At 51.2% G+C, this 16,023-nt stretch overlaps 8 protein-coding genes across 8 annotated transcripts; 3 read left to right on the top strand and 5 right to left on the bottom strand.

The window, feature by feature from the left end:
* Nucleotides 1-222: 222 nt before the first annotated feature.
* Nucleotides 223-877, bottom strand: ASPBRDRAFT_130884 (gamma-glutamylcyclotransferase family protein; the record flags this gene model as incomplete). Its single annotated transcript, XM_067618269.1, has 2 exons — nucleotides 223-791; nucleotides 850-877. 2 exons carry the CDS (start codon nucleotides 875-877, stop codon nucleotides 223-225), a joined length of 597 nt encoding a protein of 198 aa, XP_067476652.1.
* Nucleotides 878-1,429: 552 nt separating this feature from the next.
* Nucleotides 1,430-2,388, top strand: ASPBRDRAFT_57080 (signal peptidase complex subunit SPC3; the record flags this gene model as incomplete). Its single annotated transcript, XM_067627685.1, has 3 exons — nucleotides 1,430-1,575; nucleotides 1,692-1,765; nucleotides 1,856-2,388. 3 exons carry the CDS (start codon nucleotides 1,430-1,432, stop codon nucleotides 2,386-2,388), a joined length of 753 nt encoding a protein of 250 aa, XP_067476651.1.
* A 178-nt stretch (nucleotides 2,389-2,566) lies between these two features.
* Nucleotides 2,567-3,469, bottom strand: ASPBRDRAFT_276517 (YqaE/Pmp3 family membrane protein). Its single transcript, XM_067622411.1, has 3 exons — nucleotides 3,101-3,469; nucleotides 2,951-3,026; nucleotides 2,567-2,869 (listed from the first exon to the last, which is right to left on the bottom strand). The coding sequence occupies exons 1-3, from the start codon at nucleotides 3,147-3,149 to the stop codon at nucleotides 2,710-2,712; spliced, it is 285 nt and encodes a 94-aa protein (XP_067476650.1). The 5' UTR covers nucleotides 3,150-3,469; the 3' UTR covers nucleotides 2,567-2,709.
* A 321-nt stretch (nucleotides 3,470-3,790) lies between these two features.
* Nucleotides 3,791-5,281, bottom strand: ASPBRDRAFT_130894 (protein kinase PKP2; the record flags this gene model as incomplete). Its single annotated transcript, XM_067618271.1, has 4 exons — nucleotides 3,791-4,582; nucleotides 4,640-4,922; nucleotides 4,981-5,100; nucleotides 5,154-5,281. 4 exons carry the CDS (start codon nucleotides 5,279-5,281, stop codon nucleotides 3,791-3,793), a joined length of 1,323 nt encoding a protein of 440 aa, XP_067476649.1.
* Nucleotides 5,282-6,807: 1,526 nt separating this feature from the next.
* Nucleotides 6,808-11,256, top strand: ASPBRDRAFT_157239 (ubiquitin-specific protease UBP15). Its single transcript, XM_067619421.1, has 10 exons — nucleotides 6,808-7,021; nucleotides 7,204-7,348; nucleotides 7,410-7,567; nucleotides 7,620-7,809; nucleotides 7,860-7,968; nucleotides 8,022-8,970; nucleotides 9,023-10,155; nucleotides 10,217-10,531; nucleotides 10,585-10,714; nucleotides 10,774-11,256. Exons 1-10 carry the CDS (start codon nucleotides 6,916-6,918, stop codon nucleotides 10,881-10,883), a joined length of 3,345 nt encoding a protein of 1,114 aa, XP_067476648.1. The 5' UTR covers nucleotides 6,808-6,915; the 3' UTR covers nucleotides 10,884-11,256.
* A 222-nt stretch (nucleotides 11,257-11,478) lies between these two features.
* ASPBRDRAFT_45714 (emp24/gp25L/p24 family protein) lies at nucleotides 11,479-12,836 on the top strand. The gene is made up of 4 exons (XM_067625474.1): nucleotides 11,479-11,736; nucleotides 11,814-12,002; nucleotides 12,128-12,407; nucleotides 12,521-12,836. The coding sequence occupies exons 1-4, from the start codon at nucleotides 11,584-11,586 to the stop codon at nucleotides 12,529-12,531; spliced, it is 633 nt and encodes a 210-aa protein (XP_067476647.1). The 5' UTR covers nucleotides 11,479-11,583; the 3' UTR covers nucleotides 12,532-12,836.
* A 913-nt stretch (nucleotides 12,837-13,749) lies between these two features.
* ASPBRDRAFT_45712 (uncharacterized protein) lies at nucleotides 13,750-14,549 on the bottom strand. Its single transcript, XM_067625472.1, has one exon. It carries the CDS (start codon nucleotides 14,299-14,301, stop codon nucleotides 13,987-13,989), a length of 315 nt encoding a protein of 104 aa, XP_067476646.1. The 5' UTR covers nucleotides 14,302-14,549; the 3' UTR covers nucleotides 13,750-13,986.
* A 277-nt stretch (nucleotides 14,550-14,826) lies between these two features.
* Nucleotides 14,827-15,956, bottom strand: ASPBRDRAFT_45710 (uncharacterized protein). The gene has a single exon (XM_067625471.1). It carries the CDS (start codon nucleotides 15,492-15,494, stop codon nucleotides 15,189-15,191), a length of 306 nt encoding a protein of 101 aa, XP_067476645.1. The 5' UTR covers nucleotides 15,495-15,956; the 3' UTR covers nucleotides 14,827-15,188.
* Between the last annotated feature and the right edge of the window lie 67 nt (nucleotides 15,957-16,023).

Raw genomic sequence — 16,023 nt, 5'->3', positions numbered from 1 at the left:
CTAATATTTATCTTACGCATTATTTGTTTTGTCATATTTCCAGTTCCGTGCCACACGCACGCAGGCGTTATCGGACACTGGGAGGAGGGCTGAGTTGACACAGTTGTTACGGGTTGCATTAGATACCAAGCATTTGCATGCGATTGATTCGGAAGAGGTAGTGATATGAACTGTATATATCGATATGTGATTAGAAATCGGATGATCTGATCTAGTATCTCCCTACCAATCCTTCTCATCTGCCTGCACCCACCACGCCATCTTATCTCTCTTGAAGGCCTCAAAATCCCACTCGGCATCCTCTAACCGCTCCTTGCCTGCAACCCACACATACGTAACAGCCTCTACTTCTTCCCCCTCCTTTATTTCGCTGCCTCCGGTCTCCGCCGCATCCACCAACACCTCTTGTATCTCCCCTGCTTCTCCCCTATTACCACCCTCATGATGATGATGATGGTTCTCCAAGACCCTCACCCTCACCACCCTCTTCTCATACTCACTCCCCTCGAACCGGTCCAATCGATACACATCGCCGTCTGTTAGTCCCCACACTACTGTTCCTAACACAGATGCCTCACCATCATCACCAGTAGTAGTAGGATCATTGCCATCAGTGCTAGATGGAGGAGGAGATGTGGGTATAATACCCGGATAATCCGCATACCGGACCCGATGGCGTCGATAGCCATGCAGAATCGCAGGTTTGACTGTTAGGAGGTCCTTTTGCCATGGTTCCGGGGTGGAATGGCCGTGGATTACGCGGTGGAGGATGGGAGGGGCCATCAGGGTTCCTGTGAAGCTGATTAGTAAATGTGGATGTAGGGTGGAAGGAGGGGTTGGGGGGAGTACCATAGAAGAAGAGAATATGATCGCCCATTGTAGTTCCTTTCCTTTTTTATGGTCTAATGTTTCTAGGCTGGTATATAGTCTATGGTGTGGTGTAGTGTTTAATGTGCTGGATGGAGGAGGGGAGGGGAGGAAGTATGCGGGGTTAATTTTGTTGTTGGTGTTGAGGATGTGGTGTGGTAGGTATAGGTAAGGATATTGAGATAAAGGCGTGGTAGTAATGAAAGGGTGATAAGTATATATGTAATGAGAGGGTATGCGATTGTCTATAATTGCTTTGCGCGTAGCGATTGAAGGTAGAAGTGAAGAAGCCCAAGGGTCGTCGGAGATACAACGATTAGGTTTAGTTAACTAGTACTCGCTGCTTATCGATAAGCCCAGCCAGGGAAGAAGCTCAACCAATCCCGAAAAAGGCCCATGTGGCTTCAAGCTCCGCTCCATCTTTGTTTCTCCATCTCAAGCCCATCTTATCCCCAATTCGCGACACAGCACCCTCACCTGGGAGTAATTCTCCCTCCCCCCTAGCTTCCTTAACATACCCTCCTCCCATTCCGGGGTCTTCATACAACAGAGAGGAGAGAGAATGCACTCGACCCTCAATCGCGCCCAAGGCGTCTTCGGCTTCTTCACGACCGTCGCTCTCTTCGTCGCCGGTCTCGCTGCTCTCAGCGTGTTTCTTTATCCTACTGATGATGTGACGTCGAGTGTGAAACTGCGCGATGTGAAAGTGTACGTGCCATCCCTTCACTCCGACCCAATCCAATACCTACTACAACAAACAACAACATAACTACCCCCATAAGCAAGAAGAACAATAACAACAACTAACACATTCAAATCAACAGAACAAAAGGTCGTCCCCACTACTACAGCACCAAAAGAGAAGAATACGCCGCCATGAGATTCGACTTGGATGCTGGTACATACTCTCACCACAAACAAACCCCCCCCCCACCCCTACCCTACTACTACCATACCAGCACAACCACCACTAACTAAAAATCAAAAGACTTAACTCCCCTCTTCAACTGGAACACCAAACAACTCTTCGTCTACGTCTACGCAACCTACCCCTCCGATCCCTCGAACCCATCCACCTCCCCGACCTCCCAGTCCGTCATCTGGGATACCATCATCCCGGCCCCGGAGTCGCCTTACTCCTTTGATGCCCTGCGCGAGAGATTCTTCCCCTCCGCTGAAAACAAGAAGCGCAGCACGACGACGACGAAGAACAAGAAGACATCCACGACCAGCAAGAACGCCGCCAACAAGAAGGGATCGGCATCTACTGTGCCCGGGAAGCTGAGACTTAGGGACCAAAGGGCCAAGTACTCCATCGGAGATGTGTCGGGGAAGATGGCGGAGCGGGAGAATGTTACTCTCTCTGTCGGGTGGAATGTGCAGCCGTGGGTTGGGGCGCTGTGGTGGGCTCCTGAGACTGGGGGTGCTATGAGGACGAAGGGGGATGTCGGGAGGAGTCAGGCCTTTGGGTTGCCGGCTCTGAAGAAGAAGAATGTTACGGCTGCTGCTGGGGCGGCGTAAATGGTGTGGATTGTTGAGAGTATAGTAGTGAATCATTGTTGGGTTTGTTATGTAGGAGGGATGAACTTATTGCATTGGGTCTGTTCTTATTTATGGGTGTTAATAAATTTATGGAGGATTGAGCTGAGCTATATTTTAGTCGACTTCGAGCCATGTCATCTACTAGGATTGTAGAAATAAGGATCCTCAAAAACTCCAGTTAATGATACTATCGACTCTAGTCGCTAATTTTAGGGCCTCGTGACATAACAATACCCGAAACAATCGAAAGCAAAGGAAAAGAAATGGCCATGTTCACATGCAGCTTTGATTCAGGATCCATCAGGGAATCGTGCCATACGTCGTGTGATGGTTCCCGCCGCGTTGAATCCGCTCGGAATATACTCCCGGTGCGCGACGTGGTGCTTCACCGGTCCCTGCGTTGCGATTGGCGTAGTATACGTATTCGAGATAGAATGCGTGGACATGGCCGGGCAAGTACCTACACGAAGTAAACTCAGTCAGAAATCGTTCACTGGTGATTACAAGGTAAGAAGGATGATGGAAACGATGGTGGACTAACCCGAGGACCGTCAAGAGTATATTGATAAGCAGATCAACACTGCAACCCGAGATCATAAACACACCGAGAGGAGGTACTAGAGGACACAAAAAGAATCAGCTTCAGCTTCATCATAAGGCAGTCTGAGAGCAGGGGAGACTGGCTGCATACTGAACAAGGTGATAAGAATCAAGCAGAGCATGGAACATGTTCCGGCCATCTTTGTTGATGTATTGGATGTGTGATAACGGCAATAGAATAAATAGTGCCTGATTAGGACCGTGGCTGCGCGGCGGACTTGACACGCTTGGTAGAGTCCAGATAGGTGCCCAGGAAGCTGAGGGATAGAATCACAACCAGCAGGATGAAGATGTAGATGGGGACGTTGTCGTCTTTGTTTGAATTGAGACGCTTCATTGTATCGAAATCGAGAAGGCGAAGAAGATCAGTCACAGGGTTTTTCACAAGTTGTGCTGGATCGACGTCACTGGGACGGGAAGGTGGCACTGTAGGATCAATCAATCCGCCAGAATCACCCAGTAAGTTTGATAGAATGTCACAGCAGACTCGAGCGATCCCTTGCAAAGCCACCAACAACTCAGCAAGGCAGAAATGTTTTTGATTTGGCCTTGGAATACCCGGAACCCATTCCGGCTGACGTCATCCCGCGCGCTGCCGCAAATGGGCCGCGCTTGCCTGTTTGGGCTTAAGGCGGAGCTACGGAAAACCTGGGGTAAGTGGGGAGTTAACTAGATAGTAAACTGTAGGAGAGGCAGGTGCCATTGTTGCTGTTGCTGTTCGTTTAACATGTATATCTCCCAGGTATATATCATATATACCGCTCCTCTGTCCTCCACCCATCTATACTGCATCAATCGATGCACGTGTCGTCACCTGTTCGTTCTTGTTGCCGAGTTTCGAGATCTGCAGGAACGCATCCACTCCGTAACCTTCGAGGCTATGGAGCTCCAAGCTGCCCGCCCAGTACTCAGCATACACTCGGCTCATGGGCAGACCAATCCCCAGACGCAGATTAGGTGGCCGCGAGGTCAGCGAATCCAGCGAGCTCTCGCGAAATGTCTCCCGATCCGCATCCTTTCTTTCCGTCGGCACGCACAGCTCCTGCATGGTGGCAGCCATGGCGGGAACCTGCCCCAGATTCTGGAGATGTGACGTGCTGTAAGGGCCTTTGTTGAAGGACCACAGATATGGCAGGACCTTGCGCGGTATGCCGCCGCCCTGATCCGATACTCGTAAGATCACATGCTGCGGGGCCTCACAGATGAGAACCTCGATAGGCGGTGGTTTCTCCGAAGAGTCCCGGTAACGTTCACTGACAGCTTGTATCGAGTTGCGAAGTAGTTCACCGATGATATATTCCAGGTGACTCAGCATGTAAGGGAAGGTTGCCTCGAGGTGACCCTGCACCGAGATTTCCGGGATCTTATCCGATCCACCGCTGCGTCGCATCATGTCCTGCGCCAGCTTGCCGCATCGTTCAGCAACCTCTTTGGCGTTGCATCTGAGAAATACCTCGCCGACGAAGTCGGCATTCAGATCTGTGCGATCTTGGGAGCCGGGGAAGTGCCATGGGGAGTTAAAGGTTTCCGTCAGAGCGAGATGTTGCTCGGCGATAACGCGGCGTGAAATTCTCTGTTAGACTCAATTCATTAGTAGAGAAACGTACCGCCCACCCAGACAAGGTCTTACCGCTCGAAGAAGTGTGTTCATGAAGTTGTCCAGCACATCTGACGGGACAAGCTCGCGGCACTCTAGGACACCGGTTGCCAGTTTGGGAATCACAACTAGGTGTTCTCGAAGCGTCCGGCGTAGAATATCGCAGAATTTGTCATTGTCATCCAGTGTCTTTATCTCCGGGATGGTCCGAAACCGCTCGAACGCCTTGTAGTAGAGCTCGTACACCATGGACAGGTGGGGATTGGCGACCACCACATACGGGAGTCGTTGGATATCTCGTAGGCGATGTGCGAGTCTAAGCGAGATATTGGAGTCAGTGAAACCGTCGACTGCCATAGAATGACCGTACATACCTGGTTGGAAGCTCAGTCCGAACGTAGTTGGCAGAGCTGATGAGCCGGGATTCGGTCAAGGTCCGTCCAAAGAAGGTTAGCTGTCGCAGACTGATGGGACGGATGTCACGTTCAACCCATCTGCAACCTATTAGCATTCGAAGCCCGGTACATTGGTGGAAGAAATGGCGTACTCGTCCAAAGCCGATACTGGCCTCCACGGCGGCGGACTGTGAGCTTGCTGAGTGGAATATAATCGTAGATTTGAGATGCAGCATTGACGAAGAGCCCGCCAGCGACGAGCTGAATGACTCCACGCCATATTGCTGTGGTCTTGGACTGAGTCAATGGCTCAAGCGCGGGTTTGGCATGGAGGGGTCCGTATTACGCCAATGCAGGACGGGCGCGCATCAAAAGAGCCACACGAAATCAAGTGCCGATGAAATGGTCCATACATGGCTCTGCAGACAAGGATCAATTCGGTCCACGACCGCTGATTTCACGGTGGCATGACATGGTTCCTGATGGCAAATGCGGCCGGTTTCCAGGCGCCCGGGCGGTGAGAGCTTTCGGAGGAAGAAACTGGCCAGGCATGTGACGGGCCGATGAAAAGGCCGGGTTGATTCAACATGTACTGCTGAACTGAAAAGATGAAAGAAAGATGAACGTCAAGAATTTCCTTGAGAATATTAGTTCTGACCTTGTATGGCTGATATCTCTTCAAGCCGAGGTCAGGCCGGTAGTTGGAATACAGTACAGGGGGGTGCTGCCTAATTAAACGGTGATCTTCCAGTCCACCCGATCGTGGACTAAGAGCGGATGGCGTTGGGAGGAGGTCCAAGACAAGTAAGAGTAAGGGAATGGCAGGAATAACTAGTGTATGTATGTCTACATAGATTGAAATAGAAAACAATAATCAACTACTGGACTAGTAGCCATATGACGCATTCTTTCTCTCTCACTATATAGACAGTGTGTCGGATAAATTCTTTCCAACTATCCTTTTCAGTCAGTCGCAACTGCAGCATCGCATGTTGCTCGGATTTGGTCTAGTTTGGATGGTGGAGCGTCAATCAAAAATGCACGGGTGATATCACGCTTGGGTAGTTAACTAGTTATAGGTGGCTATGAGCCTTCCCTTACGCTGTCCTGCATAGAAACAGATAACAGAACGCGAGCCACCGCCAGGCAACTGCCAGGAAAAGAGCCTAGCCGCTGAAACTAAAGCTGCAGAAGGCAAAACCGGTAACTGCCATCTGCTACTTCTTTTCACAACAGACAAGCACCATCGATCCGAACCATGGCAATGGGAATCAATCATCGTATGAGCACAAGAGGAGGTGGTTAGTAGTATTGTCGTTGTAGATAGATCCACCTTTCTCAAGTCCATAAGCCCATAAATCGAACCCATTCCATTGATAAAGCAGAGCAGCAGCAACAGGCAGAAAAAGGTGGTGTTGGTGTTGGTGGTAGTTGGCAGGGGAAGCACCAGAAACCTCTTAATAATAAGGGTTGCTGTGTCCCGCATGGCCGTTATTATTGGGTTATGGCAACTCCGCCACTAGCTTCATCCCAAACTCCTGCGGACTGGAAGCACTGCAGCCCAGATCCTCCTCTTACTCTCTCAATTCTCATTCTCGACTTACGAGGTCCTGACCTCTTCACCCCCCCATCCTTCCATTCACGCCTTATCCTCACACCTCTTCCCGAAGGATTAGCCCGTTCCGCCTTAATACCTCCATCCACCTGCAGTGTCCCGTCCGTGAGAAGAGTCTGTCGTTCATCTCCAGTGCGGGTCCGCACTTTTTTCCTTCTACATGGACAACGTAAGTGCTCACTCATATTGCTCTTCACTGAAAATCATTTCGCATTCACCCCCAGATGTGTTTGTTTGTTCCCGCAAGCCACCGACCGCTGACATCGTGTTCCGGATCCCCATAGGTCCCAGACAGTGAGATGCTCGTCGATGAATATGAGCAGTATCACAATGACAGAACCGACGAAGTCGTCGTTTCTCGGTCCGGATCGGAGGAACCGGAGCCAGAGCCTCTTGCCGATGACCGTAAGCTTCTTCTTCCCCCTCCCCATCTCCCTATGCTCGTTTCGTCATCTCTCGTGCTGTGGCGATGGCTGTGTGCCGGTGTCACGGAATCCCCGCGGTGGGGTGAGACGTTACAGGTCGCGGCGACGAGCGCTTTCTCCGTCAAGCTTGAAAACATGTCTGATTCCCGATCTTCACTACAGATGCAGCAATGATGGCCCGGATCCTCCCGAAAGACCCCGATTTGGAAACCGAAGATGAGACGTATCACACATGGCATATCCAGGATTGGCGGAAACTCAAGAAGAAAGAACACGGCCCGGTCTTCCAGTGCGCTGGCTTTCCTTGGTGGGTGCACCGTCTTGTCGCCGCTTCTATCCGGCGAGCTAGCTCTGACATCTATCGATAGGCGGGTCCTCTTCTTCCCTTACGGTAATCATGTCGAGCACGCATCGTTCTACCTGGAGCACGCTTGGGAAAACGAACCTCCAGCGAACTGGTATGCTTGCGTTCAGTTCGCTCTGGTCTTGTCGAACGTAAACGACCCGTCCATCTATATCTCCCACGGTGCGTATACCCGGAATAGAAGCCTTGGTCATTCTCGCTGATCGGAATGTAGTCGCCACACATCGGTTCAATGCGGACGAGGGAGACTGGGGTTTTACCCGATTCTGTGAGCTGCGCAGACTCTTTAGCGTGCCATGGGAAGGCCGCGGCGTTCCCCTCGTGCAGAATGAAGAGGCCAAAATCACAGCATACGTGCGTGTTGTCAAGGATCCAACAGGAGTCCTGTGGCACAGCTTCCAGAAGTATGTATCTGCTCAGACTTTTACCTGGGCCTCGTGCTGATTGCTTCCAGCTACGACTCGAAGAAGGAAACCGGCATGGTTGGACTGAAGAACCAAGGCGCAACCTGCTATCTGAATTCGCTTCTGCAGTCTCTATACTTTACCAATAAATTCCGAAAGGTACGTGGTGGCCTCTGCCTTGTTTCAACGTGTGGGTGCTGACCCATTCCAAGGCCGTCTACGAGATCCCGACGGAGTCCGAGGCTTCGAGAGACAACAGTGCCTGGACTCTCCAGAGACTGTTCTACAACCTCCAAACGAGCGAGAACTCTGTATCGACGACGGAACTCACAGCATCCTTCGGGTGGGAATCGAGACAAATATTCGAGCAACAGGATGTTCAGGAACTCTCGAGAAAGCTGATGGAAAGGATGGAGGAAAAGATGAAGGGCACGCCGGCAGAAAAGGCCCTTCCGGAATTGTTCGTCGGCAAAACGAAAACGTATATCTCCTGCATTAATGTCGACTATGAATCGTCGCGGGTGGAAGACTTCTGGGACATCCAACTCAATGTCCGCGGCAACAAGACTCTCGACGACAGTTTCAAGGACTATATTCAGGTGGAGACTCTCGAAGGCGAGAACAAGTACGATGCCGGTCAGCCATACGGTCTTCAGGACGCCAAGAAGGGCGTTATCTTCGAGAGCTTCCCTCCTGTTCTGCACCTTCATCTGAAGCGATTCGAGTATGACATTCATCGCGACGCCATGATGAAGATCAACGACCGCCACGCTTTCCCCATGGAGTTCGACGCTACCCCGTACCTTTCCAACGATGCGGATAAGTCCGAACCCTGGATCTACGAGCTGCACGGTGTGCTGGTGCACAGCGGTGACCTTAATGCCGGTCATTACTACGCCTTTTTGAAGCCCACCAAAGATGGGTTCTGGTACCGGTTCGACGACGATCGAGTGACCCGGGCTACGGACAAGGAGGTGCTCGAGGAGAATTACGGTGGTGAATACGAGCTGGCCAACGGCGCGGCCGGGGTCAGACAGCCTTACACCCGCGGGTTGTCGACCAAGCGCTCAATGAACGCTTACATGCTGGTATACGTTAGGAAGTCGAGATTGGATGATGTTCTCTTGCCTATAACGAAGGAGCAAGTCCCCTCTCACATTGGTATGTTTGGTGTTCCTATCATCTGCAACGTTCTATACTAACTCTGCCGCAGAAAACCGACTTGTGGAAGAACGTATCGAGTTGGCGCGCAGGAAGAAGGAGAGGGAAGAAGCTCACCTGTATATCAATGTGGGCGTATTGAGCGATGAGACTTTCCAGGCTCATCACGGGTTCGATCTCACGAGTGCAGACCTGCCAGCTACCGATCCTGCGGTGCCGAAGCAATACAGGATCCTTCGGGCCAAGAAGGTCGGAGAGTTTGCACAGCAGCTCGCAGAGGAGAAGGGACTTGATCCCGAACAGATCCGTTTTTGGGTCATGGTGAATCGGCAGAACAAGACGACTCGGCCGGACCAGGTCATCAAGGATCAGGACATGACTGTTGAGGAGGCTTACAACCGCTATGGCACGAAAGGAAATCCGTTCAAGGTCTGGATGGAGGTTGGCCAGCCGGCTGCAGATGGATCGATCTCCTGGCCGGATAGCAACTCGGTGCTTGTCTTTTTGAAGCATTTCGATGCACCCTCGCAAACGATCGCGGGTGTCGGTGCCGTCTACGTGCGCAAGACACAGAAGGTTGCTGACCTCGCCCCTATCATCCTTGAGAGGATGGGCTGGCCTGCTGGTACAGAGTTCATGCTGTTCGAAGAGATCAAACATAACATGATCGACGTCATGAAACCCAAGCAGACCTTCCAGCAGTCCGAAATCCAGGATGGAGACATCATCACCTTCCAGAGGACGATCAAGGAGTCAGAACTACCGGCAACCGCATTGTATACGGATGCAAGGCAATATTATGATTATCTGCTGAACAGGATCAACATTACTTTTGCTCCGATCAAGGCAGAGGAAGGTGATGAGTTCACACTTACGTTGAGCCGTAAGATGACATACGATCAGTTCGCCAAGAAGGTCGGTGAGCACTTGCATGTGGAATCGACACATTTGCGCTTCGCGCCGGTCCTCGCAAGTACCGGCAAGCCGAAGGCGTTTATTAAGCGGAACTCCAACCAAGTCAACCAAACTCTGTATCATATTCTCGGTGGGCAAGCGACAACCTACGGATACAGCATGCATCGTCAGGATGCCCTGTACTACGAGGTTTTGGAAACTAGCTTGAGCGATTTTGAGTCCAAGACCTGCCTGAAGGTCACATGGCTCCCTGAAGGCATCACCAAGGAGGTAAGCTCGAGATAATAATATTCACCCTTTTGCAAAGGGCTGTGAGGCTGACGAAGTCTAGCAAATGGTGGAGGTGTTGGTTCCTCGCGACGGTACTATCGCAGACCTCGTTGCTGGTCTTCAGAAGAAGGCAAACCTGGATGACGAGACAATTTGCGAGACACGCGTCTACGAGACCCATGGCGGCAAGATCTACCGGGAATTCCAAGCTGACTCGAAGATCGCTGGCATTAACGAATTCGTGTCGCTTTACGCCGAGAGAGTGCCCGAAGAAGAGATCAACATGCAGGACGGCGAACGGACGATAAATGCGTTCAACTTCGACCGTGAGGTCAACCGGCCGCATGGCGTGCCTTTCAAATTTGTTATGAAGCCGGTACGTTCTAATTCCACCCTGAGCTTGGGCTGCATCATATTAACATCTACTAGGGCGAGATCTTCAAGCAGACTAAAGAGCGACTGTCTAAGCGGACTGGCATCAAAGGCAAGCAATTTGAAAAGATCAAGTTTGCTGTGGTGTCTCGCAACATGTATTCCAACCCGCGCTATGTGGAAGATGGTGAGTGTGCCCGGCTCCGTTCTTATGAGACACAGAACTGTTAGGCTGACGCTGTTCAGATGATATCCTCTCCGACATCATCGGTGATTCGGACGACCTGCTTGGTCTCGAGCATGTAAATAAGAACCGCAATTTTTGGAACCGGAGCGAATCGTTCTTCATCCGATAGATGGGAGTTTTGTTGATGGTTATGGCTATGCACGTCCCTTTTCTTGCTGTGCAGTCTTCCTTACGATTGGCAGGGAACGCATACCATTATGGACATATGGAGGACATGCGTTGCCCAGGCGATTCAGCTTATGAAGAAACATTTTTCAAAAAACAACATACTTTATACATGATGAACAGATGCGGATTTATTTCAATGTGTTGAGGTGTTGGTCTGTCTGGTAGCTTAGAAGGGCAGGCCTAATGATCCCGTTATGATGTGCTGTTAGCACTTAGCAGTTGGAATTGATGTATGAGCTAGCTTGGAACGACCCGAGCTTGATGAAAGAATCGTATAACTGCGAAAGGCCAGCCACATCAGGGGCCGAGGTGCGGTTAACCTAAGTGGCTGCGCAGAAGCAGCCTTCCGACGTAGTTTAAATTTACTTGCTTCGGATGCCCAAGGGGTAGTAGAACTGGCAGTAGAGTTCGGAGTAGAACTAGTCAATGATCCCATCCCAATTGGGTCCAGGGCAAACGGGAAGACAGCCAGTTAGTGCAAACACAACAAACGGAGCGGGCCAAAGTCACAGCTGGCCAGAACTTCCACCTCCATCAGTTAGTCTAGTTGCGTTGTCTTTGAATCCGTCCACATTTCCCCCCCTGAAGCGTAGCCCCAAACTTGAGGTCGCAGCTCCTCTTGTTCTGCACTCCTGCTCGCAATGCGCTTCGCAGCCCTGGTTATCGGCCTCCTGGCCACCTTTGTGTCGTCCGTGGCCGCCACGGCTCTGACCTACCGCCTCGAGGCCAACGAGAAAGCTTGTTTCTATAATTATGTTGACCAGAGGAACGTGAAGCTTGCGTTCTACTTTGCTGTGAGTATTCCTATTTATTTGTTTGTCTGCTCGGCGTGAGAGTGTCCATTAACGAGGTCTAATTGCTGGAAATGTAGGTCCAATCCGGCGGTTCCTTCGATATCGATTACTCCGTTGTCGGACCTGGCGAAAAGGTGGTCCTGGATGGCACCAAGGAGAGACAGGGCGACTTTGTTTTCACGGCTCAGAGCATTGGCGAGTACCGGTTCTGCTTCAACAATGATATGTCGACCTTTGCGGAGAAGATTGTCGATTTCGAGATCGCGGTATGTTTTGTTTGTTTTGGTCACCCATTGCCAACATCACCAGCCCATACAGACCTATGGGGGTATATTACAAAGTAGTGTAATCGGGATTAAGACTAATTACGCACGTGCGTTGGTGTCTACAGGTTGAGAACGAAGAACGCGCACAGTTGCCCTCCCGCCAGGGTGCCAGCCCCGAGCAGGCGTCCGCTCTCGAGGAGTCGATCTTCAAGCTGTCCGCTCAGCTCTCCACCATCACCCGCAACCAGAAGTACTTCCGCACGAGAGAGAACCGGAACTTCAGCACCGTTCGTAGCACGGAGCGTCGTATTTTCAACTTTAGCGTGATTGAGGGCTTGATGATGGTTTCGATGGCCGCGCTGCAGGTCTTCGTTGTGAGATTCTTCTTCCAGGGTGCTAGGAAAGGTAAGTGTCGATTTCTTTTTACATATAACTTCCAGGTTTTTTTTTTTTTTCCATCTGTTACGTGCTATTCCTCGTTCGGTAATAGGGCCGTTGTAGCTGATTAATTGATATAGGTTACGTGTGATGATGTGCGAGTATGATGAAAACTATTTCTTCTGTCCTTTGATTGTGGCGTCTGTTTGTATCTACCCGCTGTTGTAGGGATCTAGAGCATTTTTTTTCTCCTGATAATGGAGCTGGTCAATTGGAACATACATCTTGGTACCAACGTGAATTTCTTTTCGGGTAAGGGACGGTGGATCAATAACTCAAAGTTGCGGCATGACGTTGGATGTCTCATTCTACGGCAACGTGGTGTGCCTTTTTCTCATCCGAGAAATGGGCAATTTGGGGACTGTCGATAGAATGTGACGAAGGTACGTATTCGAGCTGATTTGGCCAAACGGGCCGCGAACATATGACATCGTCCGAGCGGAGAAGTAGGCCCAGCCTTCTTCCCCCTAGCATGATCGGCCCTACTGTCTCAGCAATGTCATGTCATCAAGACGGTGCTTGAGAGGACAGCATGTTCATTCGAGCGCTGTCTAGCCTGCGAGGTGAAACTACGTGGCGTCACTAGCGGCGAGAACTTGATCAATGCGAGGGAGACTGGCGGCCGTATCGTCATAATCTGACTCGGGAGCAGGACTGGACATTTCCAGTGGTGCGAATAACATCATGGGGTTCCACGATCCCTGGCGGTATGACGTGAAGAAGCGTCCCATAACCGAGGAGGCGCATATGCCAGACAACCGTTAAGCCAGGTGTTCAGGATTTCCAATACTGTGTCTCTTCGGGTCTAGTTCAGGAGATTGTTCCCGGTTGCTGCTCAAAAGTGTGAAAACATGTCAAAAGGGGGCCAAACTAGACAACGTGATATCATGGGAGCGGTCAGAGACGATTGCTCCTCGCCAGTCACAGCGATTCCATCTCACCGTCCAATACTCTCGAATCCATGGGGCCAGTTATACCTGCAGCAGTTTTTTCTCTTTGACGTGGGGGTGGAGAGACGTGGTATCCCAATATGATGGGCGTATTCCTCTTTCTAAATCCGAGACAAGGGGATAACAACCGCGCCGTGAGAGCCGAGAAGAAATTCATCATTGGTCTGCTGGAACATTGTTCCGTGATGGGTCCACGGGAACGGATGTCACATTGTTGTGATAATCCACCGCTCGCACCTGTGATCTAGACCCAGAAAAGCGTTCCAAGTTTTCATTTGATTATGATTATCGCTGATGGTCGGTGGTCGCGCAGTCCGCAGACAGGGTGTTTTACATTTCCGGTTTTTACTTCGCGTGGAAGAGCAGCAGCAGTGGCTGCAGCAACTGCAGCCGCAGCTAACTTAGCCGCCGGGGATCGTTGCCTGGACTGGACACACAGGCATAGTAGTAGTACTTTCTGTCCGGGCCCCTTTTCGAGCCGGGCTGCTAGCTGCTCATAGTGCAGTGTCCCGAGGAGATCAAATGCGCTAGTCTAGGAAGTGCCTTTCAGGGCTGCCATTCTCTTACGCGAGCAGTTTGGTTGCGCCTTGATCCACCTAGGGGCCACCAACCGAACCTTCTGCTGATGAAGATTTTACAGGAGTGGGTCGCTGTGGGATATCAACTATCATCCGAAGAATAACAGAAAGGAGAGGCTGGTGTGTGTGCGTGTGTGTCCCTGACTGCGTGTCCTGGCAACGATCGTTAGCGCATGAGGTGCATGGGGCACCGAAACAGATCGGATCCAATCCGGGAGGCTTCCCGTATACTGCAGCATGCATTGCCTGCCGTGGTGGAGTGGCCCGATACCGGACTATAACTCTATGGAAGAGGGCTAGGGGGTGCAAAGTTCTGCTGAGGATGTATGGCATTTCGATATTGATTGGTCTACGTCTTGTTGGCGTGAGAAGGGTAGGGTTCCTGAGTAGGTTGGCAAATTCCGGAGGATATAGCAAGCTCCTGGGTCAGAGGAAGAAGACAAGACTCCATGAATTGGAGTATCGAGCGTCTGGAGGACACCATTGTCGTCCGTAAATAGATATCTGTTTAGTCGAAGATGAAGGTAAAGATGGAAACCAAACGAACAGAAATGACTCGGTGGCGGCCTTATGCCTGACGTCATGCGCGCCCCAGGCACGGCGCCATTCCCGATACAGCCATGGCACTAGCTTGATCCGAACACCCTCCATCAGCCAATCATCGGCTGGCATTTACAAGGATGAATTCATCGTCTCCATCGCTTTCCCAAGAGTCTCGCTCTCTGTCTGCCTCCCCGATCCAACCTGCTTCCCCAGTACTGAAACTGGGTCCCCCTGTTCGGTACTGCTCTACTTCTGCAAGGTTGTGATTAGTTTAATCTTGATCGGCTGTCGGTTCTCTCCAGGAAAGAATGGGTCCTGGGTCCGCCACAGCATTGGATGAACTTCTCTGGTTGAGAATGGAGTAATACTCTACTGTGAAGATGAGACATCCTCTCTTTCAACAGTTACTGGCACCGGAGATGATCAGTAGCCATCCTCCACGCTAACCCGTCCTCTTGCATCCTCCTAGTCAACTAGCGTCCCCTTCAACTTTTAGGTTCATCCATGACACATCGTGTTCCCATAGTCTCCCTCCCTTTTCTGCCTCACATACTGTGCAACTAGCTCCTGGGACAAGTTTCCCTTCCCCCCCCCACCATGATGGCTCGCTGTCAACCATCATACCCTCATGTTGGAATCTTCGGCGGCCTGTGGACTCATCCAGGCCTTGGCCTGTATCATTGCCGATCTGCAGGGACGTGCACTTCAGTAAGCGCAGACTGTCGATCTTTCGACGCCATAAGTTCTGCAATGCACCAGTCGCATTCCATCGGTGACCTCATGCTGCTCCTCTGAATGATGGGACCGTGGACCATCCGGGGGTAACACCGGCCGAGAAGAGCCAGTGGAGTACGGTTATTTCCGATCATCCTTCCCTTCCTGATGGAGGTCTGGTCCGGGCCCCAAGTCGCCGCCGCCGCCGCACCGATGGAGAGGGAGGGGGAGAAAGAAAGTGAAGGTAAGAACGCCGGTGCAGGCCCCATCGACCCTCTTCTGCATGAAGGGTGCCACTGAGAGGAGCCCTGCGACGGCAGATGATGTCATGGCTGTCCTATGAGTGTCTCTTGAGGCACAACAACACGGTGGACTCCTCTGCTCACGGGCCATGGACAAGTCGAGCCTGCTCCCTAGGGTCGACAGGTCGCTCCAGCGGTTCTGTCATGGTCGGTTTGTGATCTCATGTCGGTTTGGTCAGAGCATTTATCTTGCGGGTGGTCCCATCTTATATGTTGGTCCGTTGTAAAGAGTTTCCCGATTGTTATTGCTGCCCAAAGCTGCTGCGTACCAAGTCTGTCCACCTGAAACCGCGTACTAGCCTTATTTTGGGAGATCCCACACTGCTTCCGTGGTTATCCCTGAAAACTATTACTGTCTTTGTTCCTCGATAACTACTGTTTTTGCTTTTCCTCTTACTTTGCTACTAATCTTGAGGTAAGTGTGCGCAGTCTACTGCCTTAGTAGGCACGGAGAGGATTAAAGCCTTATGCACTGGTCTCACCCTTCATACCTTGA

This window comes from Aspergillus brasiliensis, assembly GCF_001889945.1.
Source record: "Aspergillus brasiliensis CBS 101740 unplaced genomic scaffold ASPBRscaffold_10, whole genome shotgun sequence".
Lineage (NCBI taxonomy): Eukaryota > Fungi > Ascomycota > Eurotiomycetes > Eurotiales > Aspergillaceae > Aspergillus > Aspergillus brasiliensis.
The sequence above is the reverse complement of the archived record's forward strand: the minus strand, read 5'-3'. Positions and strand labels throughout refer to the sequence as shown.

Excerpts from the sequence above, each read along its gene's own strand:
- ASPBRDRAFT_276517 (XM_067622411.1), bottom strand. The coding sequence starts at position 3,149 with ATGGCCGGAACATGTTCCATGCTCTGCTTGATTCTTATCACCTTGTTC. Across the intron at positions 3,027-3,100 it reads GATTCTTATCACCTTGTTCA|TACCTCCTCTCGGTGTGTTT; the intron begins GTATGCAGCCAG and ends TGTGTCCTCTAG. Across the intron at positions 2,870-2,950 it reads ATACTCTTGACGGTCCTCGG|GTACTTGCCCGGCCATGTCC; the intron begins GTTAGTCCACCA and ends TACTTCGTGTAG.
- ASPBRDRAFT_157239 (XM_067619421.1), top strand. The coding sequence starts at position 6,916 with ATGCTCGTCGATGAATATGAGCAGTATCACAATGACAGAACCGACGAA. Across the intron at positions 7,969-8,021 it reads TTACCAATAAATTCCGAAAG|GCCGTCTACGAGATCCCGAC; the intron begins GTACGTGGTGGC and ends ACCCATTCCAAG. Across the intron at positions 10,156-10,216 it reads CTGAAGGCATCACCAAGGAG|CAAATGGTGGAGGTGTTGGT; the intron begins GTAAGCTCGAGA and ends GACGAAGTCTAG.
- ASPBRDRAFT_45714 (XM_067625474.1), top strand. The coding sequence starts at position 11,584 with ATGCGCTTCGCAGCCCTGGTTATCGGCCTCCTGGCCACCTTTGTGTCG. Across the intron at positions 11,737-11,813 it reads AGCTTGCGTTCTACTTTGCT|GTCCAATCCGGCGGTTCCTT; the intron begins GTGAGTATTCCT and ends CTGGAAATGTAG. Across the intron at positions 12,003-12,127 it reads TTGTCGATTTCGAGATCGCG|GTTGAGAACGAAGAACGCGC; the intron begins GTATGTTTTGTT and ends TGGTGTCTACAG.
- ASPBRDRAFT_45712 (XM_067625472.1), bottom strand. The coding sequence starts at position 14,301 with ATGCCATACATCCTCAGCAGAACTTTGCACCCCCTAGCCCTCTTCCAT.
- ASPBRDRAFT_45710 (XM_067625471.1), bottom strand. The coding sequence starts at position 15,494 with ATGGGGCCTGCACCGGCGTTCTTACCTTCACTTTCTTTCTCCCCCTCC.